The sequence below is a fragment of the Agrilus planipennis genome, unplaced genomic scaffold (genome assembly GCF_000699045.2).
Source record: "Agrilus planipennis isolate EAB-ADULT unplaced genomic scaffold, Apla_2.0 scaffold97, whole genome shotgun sequence".
Taxonomy (NCBI): domain Eukaryota; kingdom Metazoa; phylum Arthropoda; class Insecta; order Coleoptera; family Buprestidae; genus Agrilus; species Agrilus planipennis.
Window position 1 is genome coordinate 860,591 of NW_020438864.1, and position 19,966 is coordinate 880,556.

General features: G+C 32.6%; 2 protein-coding genes across 2 annotated transcripts; both read left to right on the forward strand.

Annotated features, from left to right (window-relative positions):
• The first annotated feature begins 3,909 nt into the window (after positions 1–3,909).
• On the forward strand, positions 3,910–6,865 carry LOC108736276 (protein lethal(2)essential for life). Its single transcript, XM_025975121.1, has 3 exons — positions 3,910–4,073; positions 4,453–4,829; positions 6,629–6,865. The coding sequence occupies exons 2-3, from the start codon at positions 4,453–4,455 to the stop codon at positions 6,807–6,809; spliced, it is 558 nt and encodes a 185-aa protein (XP_025830906.1). The 5' UTR covers positions 3,910–4,073; the 3' UTR covers positions 6,810–6,865.
• Positions 6,866–13,530: 6,665 nt separating this feature from the next.
• On the forward strand, positions 13,531–15,871 carry LOC108736260 (pentatricopeptide repeat-containing protein 2, mitochondrial). The gene is made up of 7 exons (XM_018468618.2): positions 13,531–13,723; positions 13,776–14,004; positions 14,062–14,164; positions 14,224–14,418; positions 14,477–14,665; positions 14,721–14,942; positions 15,658–15,871. Exons 1-7 carry the CDS (start codon positions 13,642–13,644, stop codon positions 15,811–15,813), a joined length of 1,176 nt encoding a protein of 391 aa, XP_018324120.1. The 5' UTR covers positions 13,531–13,641; the 3' UTR covers positions 15,814–15,871.
• The last annotated feature ends 4,095 nt before the right edge of the window (positions 15,872–19,966 follow it).

Below are 19,966 nucleotides of genomic sequence, written 5' to 3' on the forward strand. Positions count from 1 at the left end.
ATATAAATAATAGAGTACTTATTTTTAATACTTTTTCATTATTTATACAACAACGCAAAATAGAATTGTGAATAGATTTTTTATTTAGTGCCTTCATTTTGGTGCCCCATCATCAAGCATCGTTAAGTATAGTAAATAATAGGCATTTTTTTTATTTAATATTAAATAATGATATTCCGATTTTTGAAAGGTGATAATAACATTGAGAAATTCAGTCACATATAGAAATGTAATTGTAATTTTGTTATTATTACTATTATTATTATTTATGTACATTTTGTAAAAACAAAAACAATAAAAAATGTATTTTCCCAATAAATTTAAAATGATAAATACTGTGCTTGCATCACCCATAAATATCATTTGTGAATTCATTCATTTATTTTGTTTAAGAAGGTAGCTAGCAAAATATTTTGAAGAATTACAAAAAAATGAACTTGCTTCATTTCATAAACATGAGATCGTCTCAACAAAAAATAAAAGAAAAACTGTTCTGGAACACATAATAGAAGTGAAACTTCAACGGACAAGTGGAAAAACGAATTGCAACAAAATTTTTACTTCAAGTTTTATGGGCAGATTGTTAATGTACTTGTTCAATTTGAACACCTGCCCGTAAAACTTCAAGTTTCACTTCTACAATGTGTCCCAGTACACATTTCTTTTTCACTAGTTTACTGCAAATTATGATTTGGTTTTTACACAGACCGCAAATAGAGGCAGTAATGCCCAGCCACGTGGAGAGCAGAGGTAAGAAAACTACAGCTGAGCACTGCACACGCCGCCGGTACTTTAGCAAACTCCCCACTCACCGCGCGACTGCGCATTATATCCAACTAATACAGCTGTTGCCCTCTCTTCGCCGTCGTCAGCTTTTCTCTCCCACCGCCGCTTCCGCGTCTCACATCGCGATATACAGTCTACGCCATCCACTCGGCTGTAACGCTTTTTTCTAACTGAAAAAAAAACGTAATACCTTCCGTCTATATAGAAGCTTCACTTCAATAATAGATTATTCGATCACTACAATTACTCATATTTCAAGTAGTTACGAAATCAATCGAACGATTTACGATCGATTGATGCTATCTCGTTTTTGCCAGTATCAACCGAATGACGAACGATGAATCTGTTTCTTTTTCAGTTGAGTTCTAGTGACTAGCCGTTCTAAATTGCAAAGTTTACCCACACTCCCTTTAGTCTTTTTTTTTATGTTTTCGTGGAAGAGGGGAAATTTTCAAAAGACACGCAGCCGTCCTTACGACTGGGTAGTGTCGGATTCCCGAGGAAGAAGTCGTCGGACCTACCGACTATCCCTTTAGTATCTTTATCCTTCTTTATCTATATTGACTCGCTCGTACTGCTGCTGCAAAATGATCAATATTTATTATAAAAACGAATAGGTATTAAATAAATAAACACATGTCGGTACCGGTATGTAAATATTATAAATTAGTAATGTTATTAAATATTTACAGCGTCGATTTTAATAATGGCATATCTAAAGGAACTTTCAACAAAAATCAATCTGAAAATAATTTATAGTGATAAATCGTCGATTCACTTTTGTTATATCTAGAATGCCAAATCATCATCCTCAAAGTAACGGTGATTGTTCAAGTGCAGGTGTAGTTTGCAAACCACGAACGTAACGTCATCGTTAGAAAGAAAATCTTTCGAATAATCGCTGAATTGTTAATATCCATTAAGTGATAATTTTTTCGATTATTAGAATTCTCTACAGTTCTATATTTTATACATAGAATATACAAAAACTGATAAAACAATTCTGATATCATTATTTAGTTACATCCAAGTAACAGATCTATATTTGGTCAGTCCTGGTCAGATAATGCCTAGCTGTTTAAAACCAAACTAATAGTGCTCAATAGCCTATGGAGTAGCACACATCACAAAATAATGAAAATAGATGTACTGCATTGGTCTTTGCAGAGATGTGGAAAATGGTTTTTTAAAAGTATTTAAATACAAAATTTAAATACTTTTGTAATTTATTATTTGAAACGTAAAATACAAAACAGATTTCCCTTTTACATTTTAAATGCTAAACACAAAATACGTACTTTCAAAATACTTTTTTCAAATACAGTGGATTTATGTATAACGACATCGCAGGGACTACTGTAATTACAACGTTAAATCCGAAAGTCATTATAGGTAAAGGTAAAGAGATACAGGCATGTGTGTATAGTTTTCACCATTTTTCAGTTTTGAAACGATTTCCGCGTTTTTTATTTCAACAGTAAATATGCATCTAGGAGTCATACTTATTCAAAAGTTTACTTAACAGAATATTACTTTATAACCGATTCATTTTAACGTACAGTCTTGCCTACCTACCTACCTTGCCAACATCTATAAGCAAACAGTAAAAGTCACCACACTTGTTAGAAATGATTCGCTAAAAGCAGTCGCTACACCCGAACTCGGCGTTACATCCGATGTCGCTATATCCGCATGAATTTTGTACTAAAGTATGATTTAAATTCAGGGGACTTAGGTTTAACGCCGCTATGGCAAAATGGTCGCTATAACCAAGGTCGTAATAAATGAAATCCACTGTAAATACTTTTTTGTAGTAGGTTTTAATGTTTAATTTTCTACATTCATTTAAGTATAAAATATTTTTTAAGAAAACCTTGCAGGCATTTTCTCATTTTGCCGAAAAAAAGATACTGATGTCAAAATAGTATGCACCATCAATCATTTTAAATCAAAATATTTACCACCCCTCTTTTACACATTGTAATAAGAGAAGGAAATGGAATCCATAGGTTCTTTAGCTTTGGGTTCATCTAATAAGTAAAGTTCTTTGAATCGTTTCCTAAGAATTTTGGATTATAAGCATTTATTAGCACACCAAAATATTTTGTAGCTTTCAGTTTTACACAGCTGGCGTACTTATATCAATTCGATATTGTTTTGCGAGCTTTTTTGTTGTAGTTCATAGAATTTCATAAGTTTTTGCTTAAGGTGCGATAAGTGGTGATTTGGCAGGTGGTGATATGAATTCGGTTCAAAATTCTATGGACCATGACATTGAATCCGGAAAACAATATCGATCCAATATTTTAGATATCCATTTCAAAGGAGTTTAGAAGTTTTTGGGTTCTCTTCAGTTAAAGAATTAGAAAGCATTCATGGAACGTCTCTTTGTCCTCCTTTTAAGCTTCTAATACCTTTAATGTCCAATGTGAACAACTTTCATTCATCATTTTATATAATGTTTGGTCGATGATACTAGCAAAACTTTTAACGGCAAAAATGTATTTAGCATTTTACAAATAAAAAATAGGTTTGGAAAAGTATTTTAAATAAAATACAAAATGTTTTTTTCAAAAAAGTATTTAAATGCAAAATAAAAATAGGTATTTCAAATAAATCACATCTCTGGGTTTTAGTTCATTCAATTAATTTTAGAATAACAAACATTAGTTATACTTTATTTATATCAATATTAGTATTGTTTTCTCAAAGTAACAAGTTACTCATTTAAGTTAAGGTAATGCTATATTTAATCAAATGTTGTGGGTAGCGACGTAAAATCATCCTGATTTCGTGAATATAATAAGTACGTATTAATGAAAGTATTTACTAAAACTGAATAATTTGACCTTATAAATACAATCCTATAGACACTTTTAAACGAAATTTGAAATCACATATGTATATTTGATTCAGGGAGATATTTTGGGATCTGTTTACATTACAAATGGGTATAGGTATTTATAAATATGCAAGTGAGAAAGGTACCATAATAAAATCAATTTTTCAGCCAGTTTAGTCAGAGTGTTATTTCTATCGTCTCTATTATTAGAACATTTACAAATTCTACCCATCTTTTACGCACCTACGATTCCTGAATTTATAAAGAAGAGAGCGACCGAGAATAAGCCATCCAAACAAGTGAATTTGCTTTTTTTAAAACGCATCACATAAAATACAAAGTTTGATTATATAGGTATATAAACGAACGACCCAAATTTAGATATTCAGTATTTTGTGTTCTTTTGCGTAAAACGCACACACTTTTCGCTTTTAACTTACCAAACGTAAGTAGTTTGTGCTTTTTTCTTCTGCTAATTATCTAGTTACAGTTGATTGTTAAATAATCTATTTTTTAATAAGAAATTTTTATTTTCTTTTATTTTTTTAAATCTACAAATCAGTGTATACTAGTCTATCTATATTGTATGCCTTTAACCAATCGTGTATTTCCAATAATTTAATTTAAATTATTGTAATTAAAATAATATTTTTTTGTTTATAATCGTATTTCGGGGTATTTATATTTTTAATGGTCAAGTTTGACGAAATGTAACATTTTGATGACGCATTATTTTTAATTTTCTTTTGTTGAATATTTTTCCATTTTAATTTATATTTTATTTATTACTTAATACATATCTATTACTTGATGTACATATGCAGATGTCGATGGTACCTCTAATATTTCGAGACTGGTGGGACGATTTCGACATTAGCCGTCCTTCCAGACTTCTAGATCAACATTTTGGCACTCAACTCAATAAAGATGAATTGCTGGACAGTTTTTCGTCAACTTTAAGATCTCGGCCATCTTTATTGAGCCGTTATTATAACAGACCTTGGAGAACTGCTCTCGCCCGACAAGATTCTGGATCAACTATTCAAAGTGACAAAGACAAATTTCAAGTTATTCTTGATGTACAACAATTTACCCCCAACGAAATTACCGTTAAAACGTCCGGAAACAGCATCGTTGTCGAAGGAAAACATGACGAAAAACAGGACGAACACGGATTTGTTTCTAGGCATTTTGTTAGAAGGTATGTATCTTTTTGAATTAGATAATAAAAAATAAATAATAAATTCGGTCTAACTGATGAAATGCTAACGAAAATGAGTGCTAGAACATAGATAAATAATTAGTTAGGTATACTTCCTTCAGTTTCTCCAGCGATGTGACCTTCGGTTTGACCGGCGCAAAGTAGAAAAGAACAGCACTAGGCCAGAAAATAAAGAAGACAACTCTCGGCCAAATTCGTAACCGGTGAGAAGCGTACAATCCGTACAGTACTGCACGGAAAAATTGATCATTTTATCCACTAAAATTGCATTGCTAAAATGTGCTGTTATTAGTACCATTTACTACTGAAAATATCAACGATATGTTTATTTATATTTGAAGACATATAAAGGGTTTAACGCTTGTTGTCGACTCGCACTACTATCATGATTGAACAAAACTTTTAGCAGGTACTGTATGAAAAAGTATGTTTAATGAACAAGAGGCGAGAGTATAATGAGCTTTTTTCTCCCTACCTACGATTTTGCCAGCGCGCATCCAAGACATTGGAAGGGGCATATCGTTAGAGAAAATAAACGAAGTATACTAAAGAGAGTACCGTCAGATAAGCACATCAATTGTTTTATTTCTGTATGTTGTTGCAGTTTATATAGGAAGTATAATTTCACTTCAGCTTGTAATTATTATGGGAGGTGAAAACCAGGGTCGTAGGCAGAGTGTGTAGTCAGGATAGTCTTAAAAATAGTTCAGGGCAGGCAGAATAATAAATATTCCCACATTTATTCGTATATGTAGATAAAAAGAAAAGTCTGACTCATTTAGTTACTGACTCATCAACGCCCAGATTAAACTCTTGAACCTATATAGTTGAAAATTTTCGCATAGGTTTCCTTTATATTGTGTAGAAGGAATAATGGAGGATATTTCGAAATTCAACCCCTAAGAGGGTGAAAAGCGAGTCAAAATTTGAATGGAACATTTTTGTTGAAATCGGAATTGAAACTTACGATTAGACTTAAGGCACATTGATACAATTATGCAAACACGTATTTCTGCAATTTTTAAGGTGGTCAGATTTACTTATGGTCTATATATTTCGCAATGCTTTCGTTAATTTTTGTTGATTCTTTATCTTTTTTGTTAGAACAAAATCTTAAATCAGGATGGGAACTGTAGGAATTTCACTGTAAATCATATTTTTCGTTATTACTATTTATTGGTGGAACCCATTTGGTAGTAATTTTATTGCAAACTGGTCGGGGTTCTTAGCCTGTCCTTGACTGGTAAAGACCAATTTTTAAAAATTTGAAAAAAAAAATTAAATATGGAATCTTACAATTAAATTTATTGTAGGTGTAATATAATAGTTTAATGAAAAAATTGACAAACCGGAACTGACTTTCTGATTTAGGATTTTAAGACAATTAGCGATTCTAATTTATAATAGTACATCATCGTCTGTGCCCTGCACAAAATGCCTATACTTATTGACATCAAGAAATATTCTTTTTGAGGTTATTGAAAATTTTTCGCTTTGTCGATTTTTTTATTAAATTCATTTTTTTCATAAACTACAAAAATTGTTTTTCAAAAGTAGAATAATACCTATGTGACCACGGGATTTTATGCCAAACTAATTAGAAACATCAAGATTTAAAAAATCAATAGGTATATTACGAAAAATGTAATTTGAATAGCTTCGGACTACTTCATGAAAATTCATGATATCAAATAATGCCTGTTTCAAGAAGCCAATGCATTTTCTAACAGATATGTTAGGTATAACGGGCATAATATTATAAATTACTTTTTTTTAAGGTACGTTTTACCTGAGGATCATGACATCAACGATGTAGTATCCAGTCTTTCATCGGACGGGGTGCTAACTGTAACCGCTCCGAAAAGAAAAGTACAGCAAACCGGTGAAAGAGTTGTTCCAATCACTCAAACGGGCCCAGCCAAAGCCACAGTAACACCTTTAATTGAAGAAAAATCTTAAAACGATACGCTTTTATTAATTTAATTTAAGGGCATCATGAATGTAATTTATAAAATAATAATGCATGTAAGTTTAATGTAAATAAAAAAAATATTGTTATTAACACCAATTTTATTATTTGAATTTTTCTATGGTAATTTTCTTGCCACAATTGTTGTAAAATGATTGCAAGATTCGGTTCTGCAACAATAATATCTAAACAATATCCGATACAGCACAGTTAATACGATATATTTTGTTTGTTAACTAGTATAACCTGTCCAATTATCGATGATAGAAAGTATAGAATTTACAATTTAATCAAAAGTCTACTAAAGGTTATATGCTTGTTTAAATAATAAAAATTCTCGTTACAAATATCTATAATATCGTGTTTTGCTGACATTTATAATTTTTGTTGTAACGCAGGAAATGTATCAGGCAAATCAGACACATGTTTGCGCAATGGTTTCATTATTAACCCTCGTTATTGTCAACTGCATGGCATGTTGATATTGCCAGCAACAGGCTTGTTTTAATGACGTTAAAACACTCTAAGGTGGCTTTAATCAACTTAAAATCGTATGAATATAAAGCTGCGATTGATTTTTTCAAAGTTGTTATGGATATATTTTTAAATTTGTATGCTCGCGAACGGTTAATTTAGAAATTCGAAAAAGGTTGTTAAAGGTGTATGTTTGGAGCGCGGCGTTGTACTGGTGCGAAACATGGACAGTGGGCGCAGCGGAAAAGAAAAGATTAGAAGCCTTCGAAATGTGGTGTTTTAGGCGAATGATGAGGATAACGTGGATAGAAAAGGCTAGAAATGAAGAGGACTCTATAGAAGCCAATAAAAAATAGGCGAGATAGGTTGGTAGGACACCTTCTCAGGCATGAAGGTCTACTCAGAGACATATTAGAGGCAGAGACAGGAGTTAGGAGAGGTAGAGGTAGACCTAGGTTAGATTACTGTTCACAAATAGTTAAGGATGTCGGTTGTTCTAGTTTTAGAGAAGTGCGAAGATTAGCTCAGGATAGGAAAGAGTGGAGGTACGTGTCCAACCAGTCTTAGGACTGACGACGCTATGATGATGATGAATATGCTTATTCTCGATACACAAAAGTTTTTTATTACAGAACAGAAATTTTGTATTTTTGTTAACTGGAAGATTATCACAGGATTGTCTAGATTTATTTTCTCAGATCAGATTTGTGCAAGTAATACCGAATGCTCATCAGTTTAAACGAGCTTTAAAACATTACAATTTCTCAATACCTCAAGTTGATCCAACGGAACTTGAAACTTGACGAAACTCTTGTGCCTGGTTGGATCGACTTGCGAGTTTCGATGATTTAGGGAGCCGGACTATAGGTTCAACCATAATGGGGGGGGGGGTTCTTAAAGAGAAACCAGACTAAGACAAGTCCCCGAAAGAGGGCAGCAGCTCTTTCAGTACTCAGGATGGAAGAGATCACGAGAATCGGTAAGGCATTCTGATGCACAATACTGCAATGTGGAAGGCATCGGGAAACTACAACATTATGATCCCGAGTAAAACGTATCACACAGGTGAAATAATGGCGTTCTTTTGGGTAAAACACTCCAAACGTAAACTATTCGGATGTCCGGGCGCGGACTACCTCGGGGGATGTCATCAATAAGTGCAATAGTGATAGGTGCAATAAGTCGGAGGGTGAAATGTAATGGACAATGAGGCAAGTAACGAAATTAGAAAAATTAAAAGTAGAGATAAATAGATTAGAATTAGATATAGTAGGAATTAGTAAAGTCCGTTGGCCCGAAGCTGGAGACTTCTGGAGTGGAGACTTTAGAGTAATACATGCAGGATCGGCGGAAGGTAATTCGGGGGTAAGAATTGTAATGCGTAGGAAAGTAGGACAGAGTGTAGAAAGTTATTTACAAAAAAGCGATAAGATAATTATGTTTAAATTAAACTATAAGCTGGTAAAAACGGTATTAGTGCAGTTCTACATCTCTACATCATCTTACAGTGGTGGAGACGTAGAAGCGGCAGATATAGAAGACGTGTTAAGTTTAGTGAAGGGGCAGGAAAACCGAATAGTTGTAGGAGACTTCAACGCAATAACAGGTGAAGGTAAAGTAGGTGCAATAACAGATTCTTTTTGATTAGGCAATAGAAATGATAGGGGAGATAGGCTGATAGAATTTTGCGATAAACATAACTAAACCATATTATTATATCTTATACTTTATTCAACCATCACGTTAGGAGGTGTTATACGTGGAAGATGCCAGGTGATTTAGGGATATATCAGTTAGATTACACTCTTGTTAGGCAAATCAGGTGAAGGACTATAGGAGTAATCCAGGAGCAGATATAGATAGCGATTATAAGTTAGTAGTTATGAAGACCAATCTTATATTGAAAATTAAGGAAAAGAGGGAATATACGAGATGTCTTGACTTAGAAAAGATAAAATGTAACTTTAAATAAAATGGTATTGACAAAACAGTACTGTATGAAAATAAATAAAAGTAAAAATAAAATACTGATATGCAAGGGAAGAAAAAGTAGGGAAGGAGCGAGTATAAAGATAGAAGACGAAAAATTAGAGGAAGTGGCTGATTTTAGGTATCTAGGTCGTCAGATAAGTCAGGAGTAGTAGAGGATAGCGCAGGGTCGTGTCGTCTTTAATAAAAAGAAATCACTTCTACGCTCGCGAACGGTTAATTTAGAAATTTGAAAATGGTTGTTAAAGGTGTGTTTGGAGCGCGGCGTTGTACGGGTGCGAAACATGGACAGTAGCCGCGGTGGAAAAGAAAAAGTTAGAAGCGTGGTGTTACAGGCGAATGATGAGGATACCGTGGATAGAGAAGGTTAGAAATGAAGAGGTATCAGAAAAAATAGGAGAGCAGAGAACTCTATGGAAGTCAGCAAGATATAGGCGAGATAGGTTAGTTAGTCTCAGACATAAAGGTCTAGTCAGAGACATAATAGAGGCAGAAACGGAAGTTAGGAGGGGTTGAGGTAGATCTAGATTTGAATACTGTTCGCAAATAGTTAAGGATAGTTTTGGGGAAATGCGAAGATTAGCTCTGGATAGGAAAGAGTGGAGGTGCGTGTCCAATTAGTCTTAGGACTGACAACCTTATGATGATGATGATGAACACTCAAAAGCGTTTCATTATTCAATTATTTGGAAGATGATAAGAATTTTTATTAGATTTTGGCGATATCAATAAAAGTTAATTTTTTTTTCTTAGAGCATTAAAACAAAAGCTTATTTAATGTTTATTATTATTAATTTATTTTTTACTATTTGATTTTTGCCGGATTTATGTATAACGACATCGCANCTATTTGATTTTTGCCGGACATGCTTCTAAGTTTGTTAATTTCATCGGCTGAAACATGGTTTAAAAATTCAACTCCGTAGGATAAGGGCAAGTGGTTCTAATTCAGCTAGCAAGTTGAATAAAAGCTTACAAAAATAATAAAAAGTCTTTTTAGGTAGCGAAACTCAACACGCACATTCTACATGAGGTACTTGTTAATTTTATTATTCGATTTATGTAGTCATTCCTTAATAAACAACTTTTAAGTAAGCGACTTATCTATTATATTTCTCATACACGCATAAGCGTATTGTCCTCACTAAAGGATCTAAACTCCAAAGCAGATTTGTAAACCGAGCCATTGAGAACAATAACCCCATCTCATCAAATACATTAAAACACATACCTCTCAGACTTAAACGTAAACCCAAAAACAAAATACCCTTTCCCCCCGCCAAACTTCTGGCAATAACCCCTACAATCCCAGACGAATACTCTGAATATTTAGACAACCTCCCTCCTTCAATAAAATAACATAACAATCCTAAAACACTACCATGATCACACCGGCTGAAGAGGACCCTAGTTGGTGCTAAAACGGCTTGAGGTAGAGGGGTTTTAGTCGGTAGGTCCGAGGACTTCTTCCTCGGGAATCCGACACTACCCTNGTTCGCAGTTATCTATGTTCACAGTTCATAACCTTATCTATGTTCATAACCTTATAATATGAAGTCATCTAATTGTTAAAGATTTTATAATACATTCCTCAATATTTAATTAAATTAAATTTAAATATTATTAGAATGAACTAATTTTAAGTTTTGAAATTATATGAAAAAAGCTTTTCCGAGTTTCATTTCTATTAGTTATAAATGATAGTGGACGGGTAGTCCCGTACAGTTCAAAACTGGAGAATAGGGCAAAAAGCACTCTCTTTCTTCTTTTTAAGAACCGTAGGAATGGGGTAGTGGTCGGGGAAAGATAAGTGAAACGATAGGCGAAATAAAGACTCAAGAGAAGTGAATGTTTATCTGTGGAATATTACTTATTTTTAGGGTCGTAAGAACATTTTTTTATTAAATTATCCTAGTCTTCCTTTAGTCTTGCTCCCATTGATCTCTTAGTGGTTCCTCTGTAAACCTTTCCGCAGGAAATGGTATGCGGTAGACCCTGAGGCTGAAAGGGAGCCCTTTTGTCTTTAGCTGAACTGATGGTCTACTAGATCTTCTTCGTAGCTTTGAAGATGGTTCTGATGCCGCGTTTCTTTAGGACTCTATCAATTCAGTCCGTGAACTTTGGAACACTTGGTAGATATATTAAGATATATTAGAGAGGTAGTGTGTCGTTCGTTGATCTCTGGTGCCTTTAATCTGTTTATTTTTGGTTCCAAATTACAACAGATCGACGTCAGTCCCTTCTTTGCTGAAAATGTTCGAGGGTTTTAACCACAGCAAGTAGCTCTCGACGAATGACACAATAATTTTGTTCTTGCTTCGAAAGTATTTACTAAAGTACCCGATGACCTTTTCCTTTCTCTCTTGTACACCATCAAGTTCCACATTACTGTGTCGGTATCAATGGCGAAAGGTTAGCTGAACTGTGCGTATGTCAGAATTGGAGATCCAGAGAGTATAATCTTCAAATTGTCAAATGCTTCTTGGAATGAAATTCCATATCCTGTAAGTTTGTAAATCCTTATATTAATCTTCGGTAGTAGGAGCAGAATCCCAAAAAACTTCTAAGTTCGTGTCGATCTTTTAATATGGGTCAACATCGTATGGCATCCGTTTTGTCGGTCCCAATTCCTTCCGATATTATGGCAAGACGTAGATATTTCACTTCCTTTCTAAACAGGATTCATTTCTTGAGACTTAGCTTCAATTCTTCTTCCTAGCAAACCAAACAGATTCTCCAGATTAGTACTTGTAACAGTGTCCATGAGTCTTTCAAATGTAGCCGGTATATTGCACATTCCAAATAGAATCATATTGAACTACCATACACCATTTCCAGTTGTAAAAGCAGTTTTCTCCTTATTCTGCGGAAGCACATCCACTTTTCAAATTAAAAGTAAAGAATCATTGAGCTTCAGGTTAACTGTCAACTGCCCTTCTGCGTTATATCGTTCAGCTTCCAGGCGTCTACACAAAATCTCGTGGAACAATCTTTCTTATGTACTAGCACTATAGGGGAGGCCTAAGGACTTTAAGATGGTTTTATCACCTCTTGCTTATGCATGCCTTGTATAAGGTTATTGACTTTCCCTTGCTTCGTTTAAGGAACTCTTCTGGGTGGTAGTTTGATGGGTCTTGCTGTTCCACAGTTGATGGGGTGGTATGTTAAATTAGTTTTGATCTGAATGGGCGAAGACATGTTGGAAACGGTTAAGAAGTTCTTGTAATTGCGTGACCTGGTGCTTGTTCAGATGGTTACTTGACCTTTTCACCAGTTAATAAGCAATTGAATGGTAGACAACAGTTGTCACGATGGTGATGGGTAAAATTATGATTCGGTGTGAAAGGCCTTGGTTTATATGAACTGTTAGGTTTAGACGTGGGCGCTGAAGATTTTAACCACAATTGCCAACGAAAGCGTCAGGACCTAGCAATTTATTTTGGTCATGGTCCTTTAACCCGAATCTTAATTCTACAATACCATTAATTCTGGCTGTGAAAACGTGTTCTTATACTGATGGGTTACTCAATACTCAGTTTGAAGTTTTAAGTTGCAAGTCGAAATTTTGAGTTTCAAGTAGGAATTTTGAATTACAAGTCGAAATTTTAAAAAAAGAGTATGGTCCTTTATATTAATCAACATCACGATTATTAATTAATTATTAATTCAACGCTATATCGCACACTTTGTCGATTTTTGGCTCTTTCCATTTCGTTTCGTATCACCTTGTAACTGGAACTCGTGCTACTAACTGTTTCGATCTGACGGTAACTATTTATAAGGACCAGTCTTGTTCTAGAAAGATCCAAAACGTGACGTCTAGAAAGTCTAGTCTTTTTTACCACTGTGTCGTTTGGGTTGCCTGCATGTAGTAATATGAAGATTGGACTGTTTTCTATAGTCTTCATATCTGTAGCGAACATACTAGTTATCATTGAGATCAGCACTTATGCTTGCTTATGTTTATAACTATGGTCAGACCATCGACGTTTAGTAATGGACATGCCTTAGCGGCCAGAATTGTGACACAACAAAAGAAAGAAATGGAACGAAGTTTCGGACAATATCCATCTCCCTTACGATACTGCGAAAGCGTGTCCTGAAAGAGATAGCAGTAGTCCGAAACCATATGCCATCTCCCTCACTTTTCGAGCCAAGAAATTATTATAGCAACATACGGCTAAGGCACGTTCATAGATAAGGCACGTTCAATAATGTATATCTATGGCTCACACGTTCGCAGTTATCTATGTTCACAGTTCATAACCTTATCTATGTTCATAACCTTATAATATGAAGTCATCTAATTGTTAAAGATTTTATAATTGTAGTTATACCGGCAGATTAATAAAAACCAGAATGTCGAATGTATTACAGGTAGTTTTAAGAAGTTCTCTCCGTAATTCTCGTAATATTGGTATAGCTCAATTTCGACTTGAAAGTAGGTGAGATTGCACATGTTGTACGCCCTCAAACTAATTTACTTTTTGTAGATATTAGGACGTTATTTTCGGCAGCAAATCTTGGAATCGATAAGTTTATTGAAGTACGAGAAAATGTAAGAAGGCAATTAGGCGATATATCATCAAAATTTAAGGATAAAATGCAACAATATTCAAATGAGAGCTCCACTTCCATGATTTTTACAGAGGACTTAAAAAATATGATATATCTGACCAATAATGATGAAGATGTTCAGATTGTGGCGCAAATGATGAAAAAGTTAGTGTGTATTTATACATCTACTGTATTAAAATAATTTCTTAAAACCATCTTTAGGTTTAATCAGCAGAATAAGCAATTACGTTTTGGAAATTTTATATTTGGCCCTGTAGTTATGAGAATGTTTCATGTATTGAATAAGCCTGAAGAAGCTATAAGTGTGGGTTTGTTAACTGTAGTACTGAAACTTTGAGGTAATATGTACTAAATTATTTTTAGTGCTTTAAATCAGCAGAATTGCAAGGTTTCTTTGATCAGCTGATGTCCTATCAAATATTACTTGATTTACTTTATGAGAACCAGAAGTTCAATGAAATGCTGGAGATTTTCAAGAGTATACAAGAGAAACAGTTGCAAGGGATAAAATTTCCAAAAAATTCTGTAGTCTTGGTTCTTGCTGCTTGTTATAGATTGGTAAACAATATAGATGAAGTATTTTTGTCATCTAAGTTGTATATTTGAAAACTTTTAGAACACTCCTGAAAGTTATGATTATGCAGCAAAATTGTGGCAAGAATTAAATGAAGTGGGTCATCAGTCAATGCGTAGAGCAATTACTTTCTTTGCAGGTTTAGCTTTAAATCAAGGACATCCAGAACAGGCCATTGAGATTATTAGTTCTTGTAATAATCAAAACTATACAACTATTCGAAATATTAAAGTATGTAATTGTTAGCAGAATCTAAGTGAACATAATCTAATTTTTTATGTTAAAGGTTTCAGCATTGTGTGATCTGGGACGCGTAGAAGACTGTATTCCACTTATTAAAAGTGTTTTAAATACCGATACACCTTCACAAAACACTGTTCAAACATTTAACAAAGATGTGATTGAAAAAGTGAAGGCAGCAATTGAGAAAAGTAATAGTGATGAATTAAAATCAGAAATGAATAGAATAGAGAAATTTTTACAAGAGGAGGGACATATTTCACAGTTGGTAAGATACTTTATTTATTTATTGGAGCAGAAGAACTGTTACACAGTATTATACATAATAAATGATTTTACTAAATGGCAAACCAACTGTGTACAGAAACAAAACGTAGAGCATATTCATATTAACATGAACATCATTATAGAGGATATTCATGGCAACTACAGTAAATGCTTAATAGTGTGAACCCAAAAAAAGCCAGTTGATTTGTTCACATTAACAAATATTTTATTAATATGTATAATTAACAAAATGAACATGTGCAAATATATAAAACACTAATATATGCTCACTAAAAGTCACTTGTGGTTGAGACTATAATTTTTCCCCAAAAATTTTTAAAAAACGAATTCCAAACCAATTTTTTTAATTATTTTCACTTATGTGTGAATTAATTAATTTAATATTTCACTGGTTAAAAAACCAAAAGCAATAAATTCTATAATTTAACTTTTCTAAGAACTTCACGAAGATGGAATAATATAATAATAAGCAATTAATTAGTGAATGCTAATAGTAGAGCAAAAAAGATACTTACTATTTCCTGTTGTTTCTTGTTACCATTGTATTACTAATAGTTTTTTTTTANATAGTTTTTTCGAATAAATACTGTTTTATAATAAATAAATAAAAAAATCAGAAGGACTGCTTACCGTTTGTCTTTTGTTTCTGTTGTTAATATTTTATGAGATTAAAATTAAGTTTATTTATGTTGTAGACTCTGGATGAACAGTTGTGTTCAGAAATATCTACCCCTAGACTACAAAGGAACCAAGGTCAGCAATTCAGGAATCAATTTGGTGGTTTTAGACAGTCAAGAGTACAAAGATCTGTGGGAGGATTGACTAGACCAGGATTATCTGATATTGCTTAATTTTAAAAATTTATTTATGTAATGTTTAGTTATTTTTAATAAATAGTTGTAAAAAATACCCGATTTTTTTTATTTTTAATTTATCACAAATTTACTTAATATATGTATACTATTATCAGAACCCTAAGTTATTATTACAAAAATCTAACAAAACATCTTACTGTAAAAATACATCGTGCGTGAATCTTTCTTATCTGTGCCCTATCACTAAGGAAGTACTACCACTATTATACAGTTCCTTATTTATTTACATTGTATTCCCTTGTATTTACTTTAATATGATTGATAATCCTGAAAAAATAGAGTAAAACAAATTATTTTTCAAATAACTGACTGTTAATAATACAGTAAATACAATGGAATGTAAAATAATTAGGACAAAATAGTGTAGGGAGACTTTAGCAAATGTTACAAAAAAAATAAAATAATATATCCTTCACATTTACAACGGGAAAAAATAAAATCAATTCATTTTCTTCCTGTTTGTGTTTCCGGAGATTTTGGTTCAAAGTAAAATTACATTCACCTACCATTTAATTCAATTATATTAAACTGTGAGCCTTTAACAATGCTAGATTAATTCAAATTAGGAAGTAATCTGATTAATACCTTTTAAATTAATTAAGTAACAATTTTAATAAACTCATCAACATGGTATTTTTAAATTAATTATTTTATATCTGATTATTTTATTATTTCGACTACTTACTTTCTTTATCCATTGCATTTCTTTCCTGGATCCTGCAATTATTGTGTCGATCATATGTAGGTGCGACATATTGTCATCGCGTGTTCCTCTGTTTTTACTTCTCCACATAGTCTGCATAAGTTTTAGCTATCTTATACCCAGTATCTGCTTGCTTTCCATTCATTACTCGCTTCTGAAATTTGCAATCATTTTTTTGGTTTTTATTTTTCCTTTTTTACAGATATAACGGAAATTATTGTCTCTATCAATAATTTTCGGAGTTTTTCGAATTTCTTATACGCTTTTCGGATTCTTCCCTCTTTACCTCTGGGCACCTATTCTAATAAAGGTACTTTTCAAAAATATATTTCTACTTCATATAACACCATACTTTTCACCAAAACATAAAACATTAGAACTCTCTTTTTGTTTACATCATAGCTGCTGCCGCTGTACTTATACAACAATTGTTTATATGCACTCTATTACCATTGTCTTTTTTAAATGTAAATTGTAAGTATTGTAATTGTGAAGGGTTTAGAAACTTTTACAATTAAATATGCTTAAAAAAAATTACTGCAAAGCAAACATTGATATAAACCCACCATGTATCGAAGAAGCGTACTTGTACTTCACTATGTCACAATAAATCAAATTTATCTGCTTAATTTATTTAGCATATAATCACTTTAATCTTATATTAAAAGCGATTTTATAACTTAGAATGACTTGTTAACATTTTAACCATAATTAATTAATTATTTAAAAATATAATAATATAATAATAATCTTAGCCTACCTTATTAGATAATTAGGGAACGTAGAAATGACAGAGAACTATCACAAGTTGAGTAAAGACGGTAAACCGTCTCATCACCCTGCATCTTGGTGATCTTGTCTTTGACTCGTTAGTCTCGATTTCTTGATTTGACTACGATTATCATTAATTTTAATTTTTGATTCCGCTATTTAAACATTTGCTAATTGACCTACTAACACAATAGGTAAGTAGGTGCAGTTTTAAATAAATAAACAATTTAGATGTATCAACTTTGTACCAGTGACCTGAATTTAAATATATGCATACTATGTAACATCTCCTTGTTGCAGAAAAATCGCGTCCCTGCGATTTTGTTACCTCTTTCATATTTCTACAATTGAATTTACAGGAGTTAAAAATTATCACAATTCTACAGTCATTTGAACTATGCATTATCCCTATTTCATCTTAATAGCCTTTTAATATCTAATACATACAACACTAACACTGAGCACAAACTTCTTCTGTTTCCATAATTTCTTCATTACCTTTTATTGACCATCTGTCAGAAGAACTACCATATCCATCTCGATTTGTCAAAAATACCATTAGCAAAACCATATCGACCAGCAATTGCAGATTCACTTCTTTATCTACCCTTTTGTGACCAACCATATTTGTTAGTGAAAACACTCTTCCATCTTACTGCATAATCATATTCATCTTGGCATACCATGACGAAGTAAATTTAGCTTCTACTTCGGGAAGAACATAGCAGGTGTCAATAGTACTCCTGGTACTTGTAGACTTCGGTGTAGGGTTTACATGGATAACCCAATACCAGTGCCGCTTACACTTGATGATTCCGTGAACATTTTCTAAGACATTATATTATCACTTGGTAGACTATAGGGAGATTTAGAGCTGTAGTGGTTCATTGGTCCAACTTCCATATAAGGAGTTTTGACTTCTCACGTTTTGCTTTTTTCGACGATGTGGTGGTTATTGATAATAAAAGGCATCTAATTATTTGCTTATTGTGCTCCGTGTTGTATAATTATATGGTAATGAAAAAATATTTATTGATATAATCTGCGTGGATTTAATTCTGATACCGTTAGATTACATATTATGTCCCCATTCAATCGAAGTTACACAATACTTTCTTTTAATAATTTATTTTCTTTTTAAATTACTCATATCAAAATGAATCAATTAAATAAACAAAAATGAAAAACTTAAAGTTTAGTTAAGTATATCGATTTATAATAATGATCTTTTTAATACATTATTAATTTAAAAATACAAATGTAAACATGACCTACTGTACTTCACCTATATTTTCATATGCTTAAGTCTAGAGATGTGTAAAATGGTTTTTTAAAAGTATTTAAATACAAAATNCTTTATATCCCTACTACTCCTTCCATCCTCACTTATCTGACTTCCTAGGTATCTAAAATCAGCCACTTCTAATTTTTCGTCTCCTATCTTTATGCAAATGCAAATTATGTATTTTTAAAATACGTTTTTCAAATAAATACTTTTTTTGTAGTAGCTATTTAATTTTCTACATTCCTTAAGTATAAAATATTTATTAAGAAAACCTTGCAGGCTTTTTCTCAGTTTTAAAATATTGGGAGTTTTTCTAGACTAATAGTTTCTTCAGTTCAGTAACAAATAATTCTTCTATACCTAGGCTTCCTTATTTACCTTTGTCAACCGTTTTAATTGGAATAATGCCAAAATAATTTGTTTACCGTGAAAGATCAGAGCCAAAATAGGGTTGCAAATAATTTTATTGATATAAAATCGACATCAATCATATTATCAAAATATTTTGTTTCTGGTCTCTTATACATTGTAATAAAAGAAAGAAATGGAATCCATAGTTGCTTTAGCTTTGGGTTCATCTAATAAGTGACGTTTTCGGAATTGTTTTCTAAGAATTTTGGATTATAGGCATTTGTTAACACACCACAATATTTTGTAGTTTTCAGTTTTACACATCTGGCGTATATCAGTTCCACATTACTTTGCAGTTTGTTTTGTCGTAATTCATAGAATTTCGTAGTTCCTTGCTAGAGGTAAGATAAGTGGCGACTTGGCGGGTGCTGAACCCGGAAAACAATATCGATCCAATATTTTAGATTATCAATTTCCTAGGAGTTTAGATTTCTTTGGGCTTTCTTCAATTGAAGAATTAGAAAGCCTTCAACGAATGTCTCTTCGCTCATTTTTCAAACTTCTAATACCTTCAATGGCCAATGTGAGCAACTTTCGTTCATCACTACATAATATAAAACAAAGTCGCTTTCCCGCAGTCTGTCCCTATGTATGCTTAAATCTCTAAAACTACGCAACGGATTTTGATGCGGTTTCTTTTAAAAGATAGAGTGATTCAAGAGGAAGGTTTATATGTATAATACATGCATAATGTAGTAGAGAAACACTGATAATTTTAGAGATTTCTAATGTGATGTCGTAAATAAACACATTTTTTGCCCTTACAATTACAATAACCATTTTTTTATTTTACTTTTTATGAGAAATGACTTATTTACGAAGCAATTGTAGGCATTACAGCATTAATTCTTATCCAATTAAGTACTTTTAAATACATTGTGCATTTAATATAGATCAATATGGCCCTTTACAGCATGTAATTTAAATGAATATTTTCGAAGATATTACAGACTTAAAAT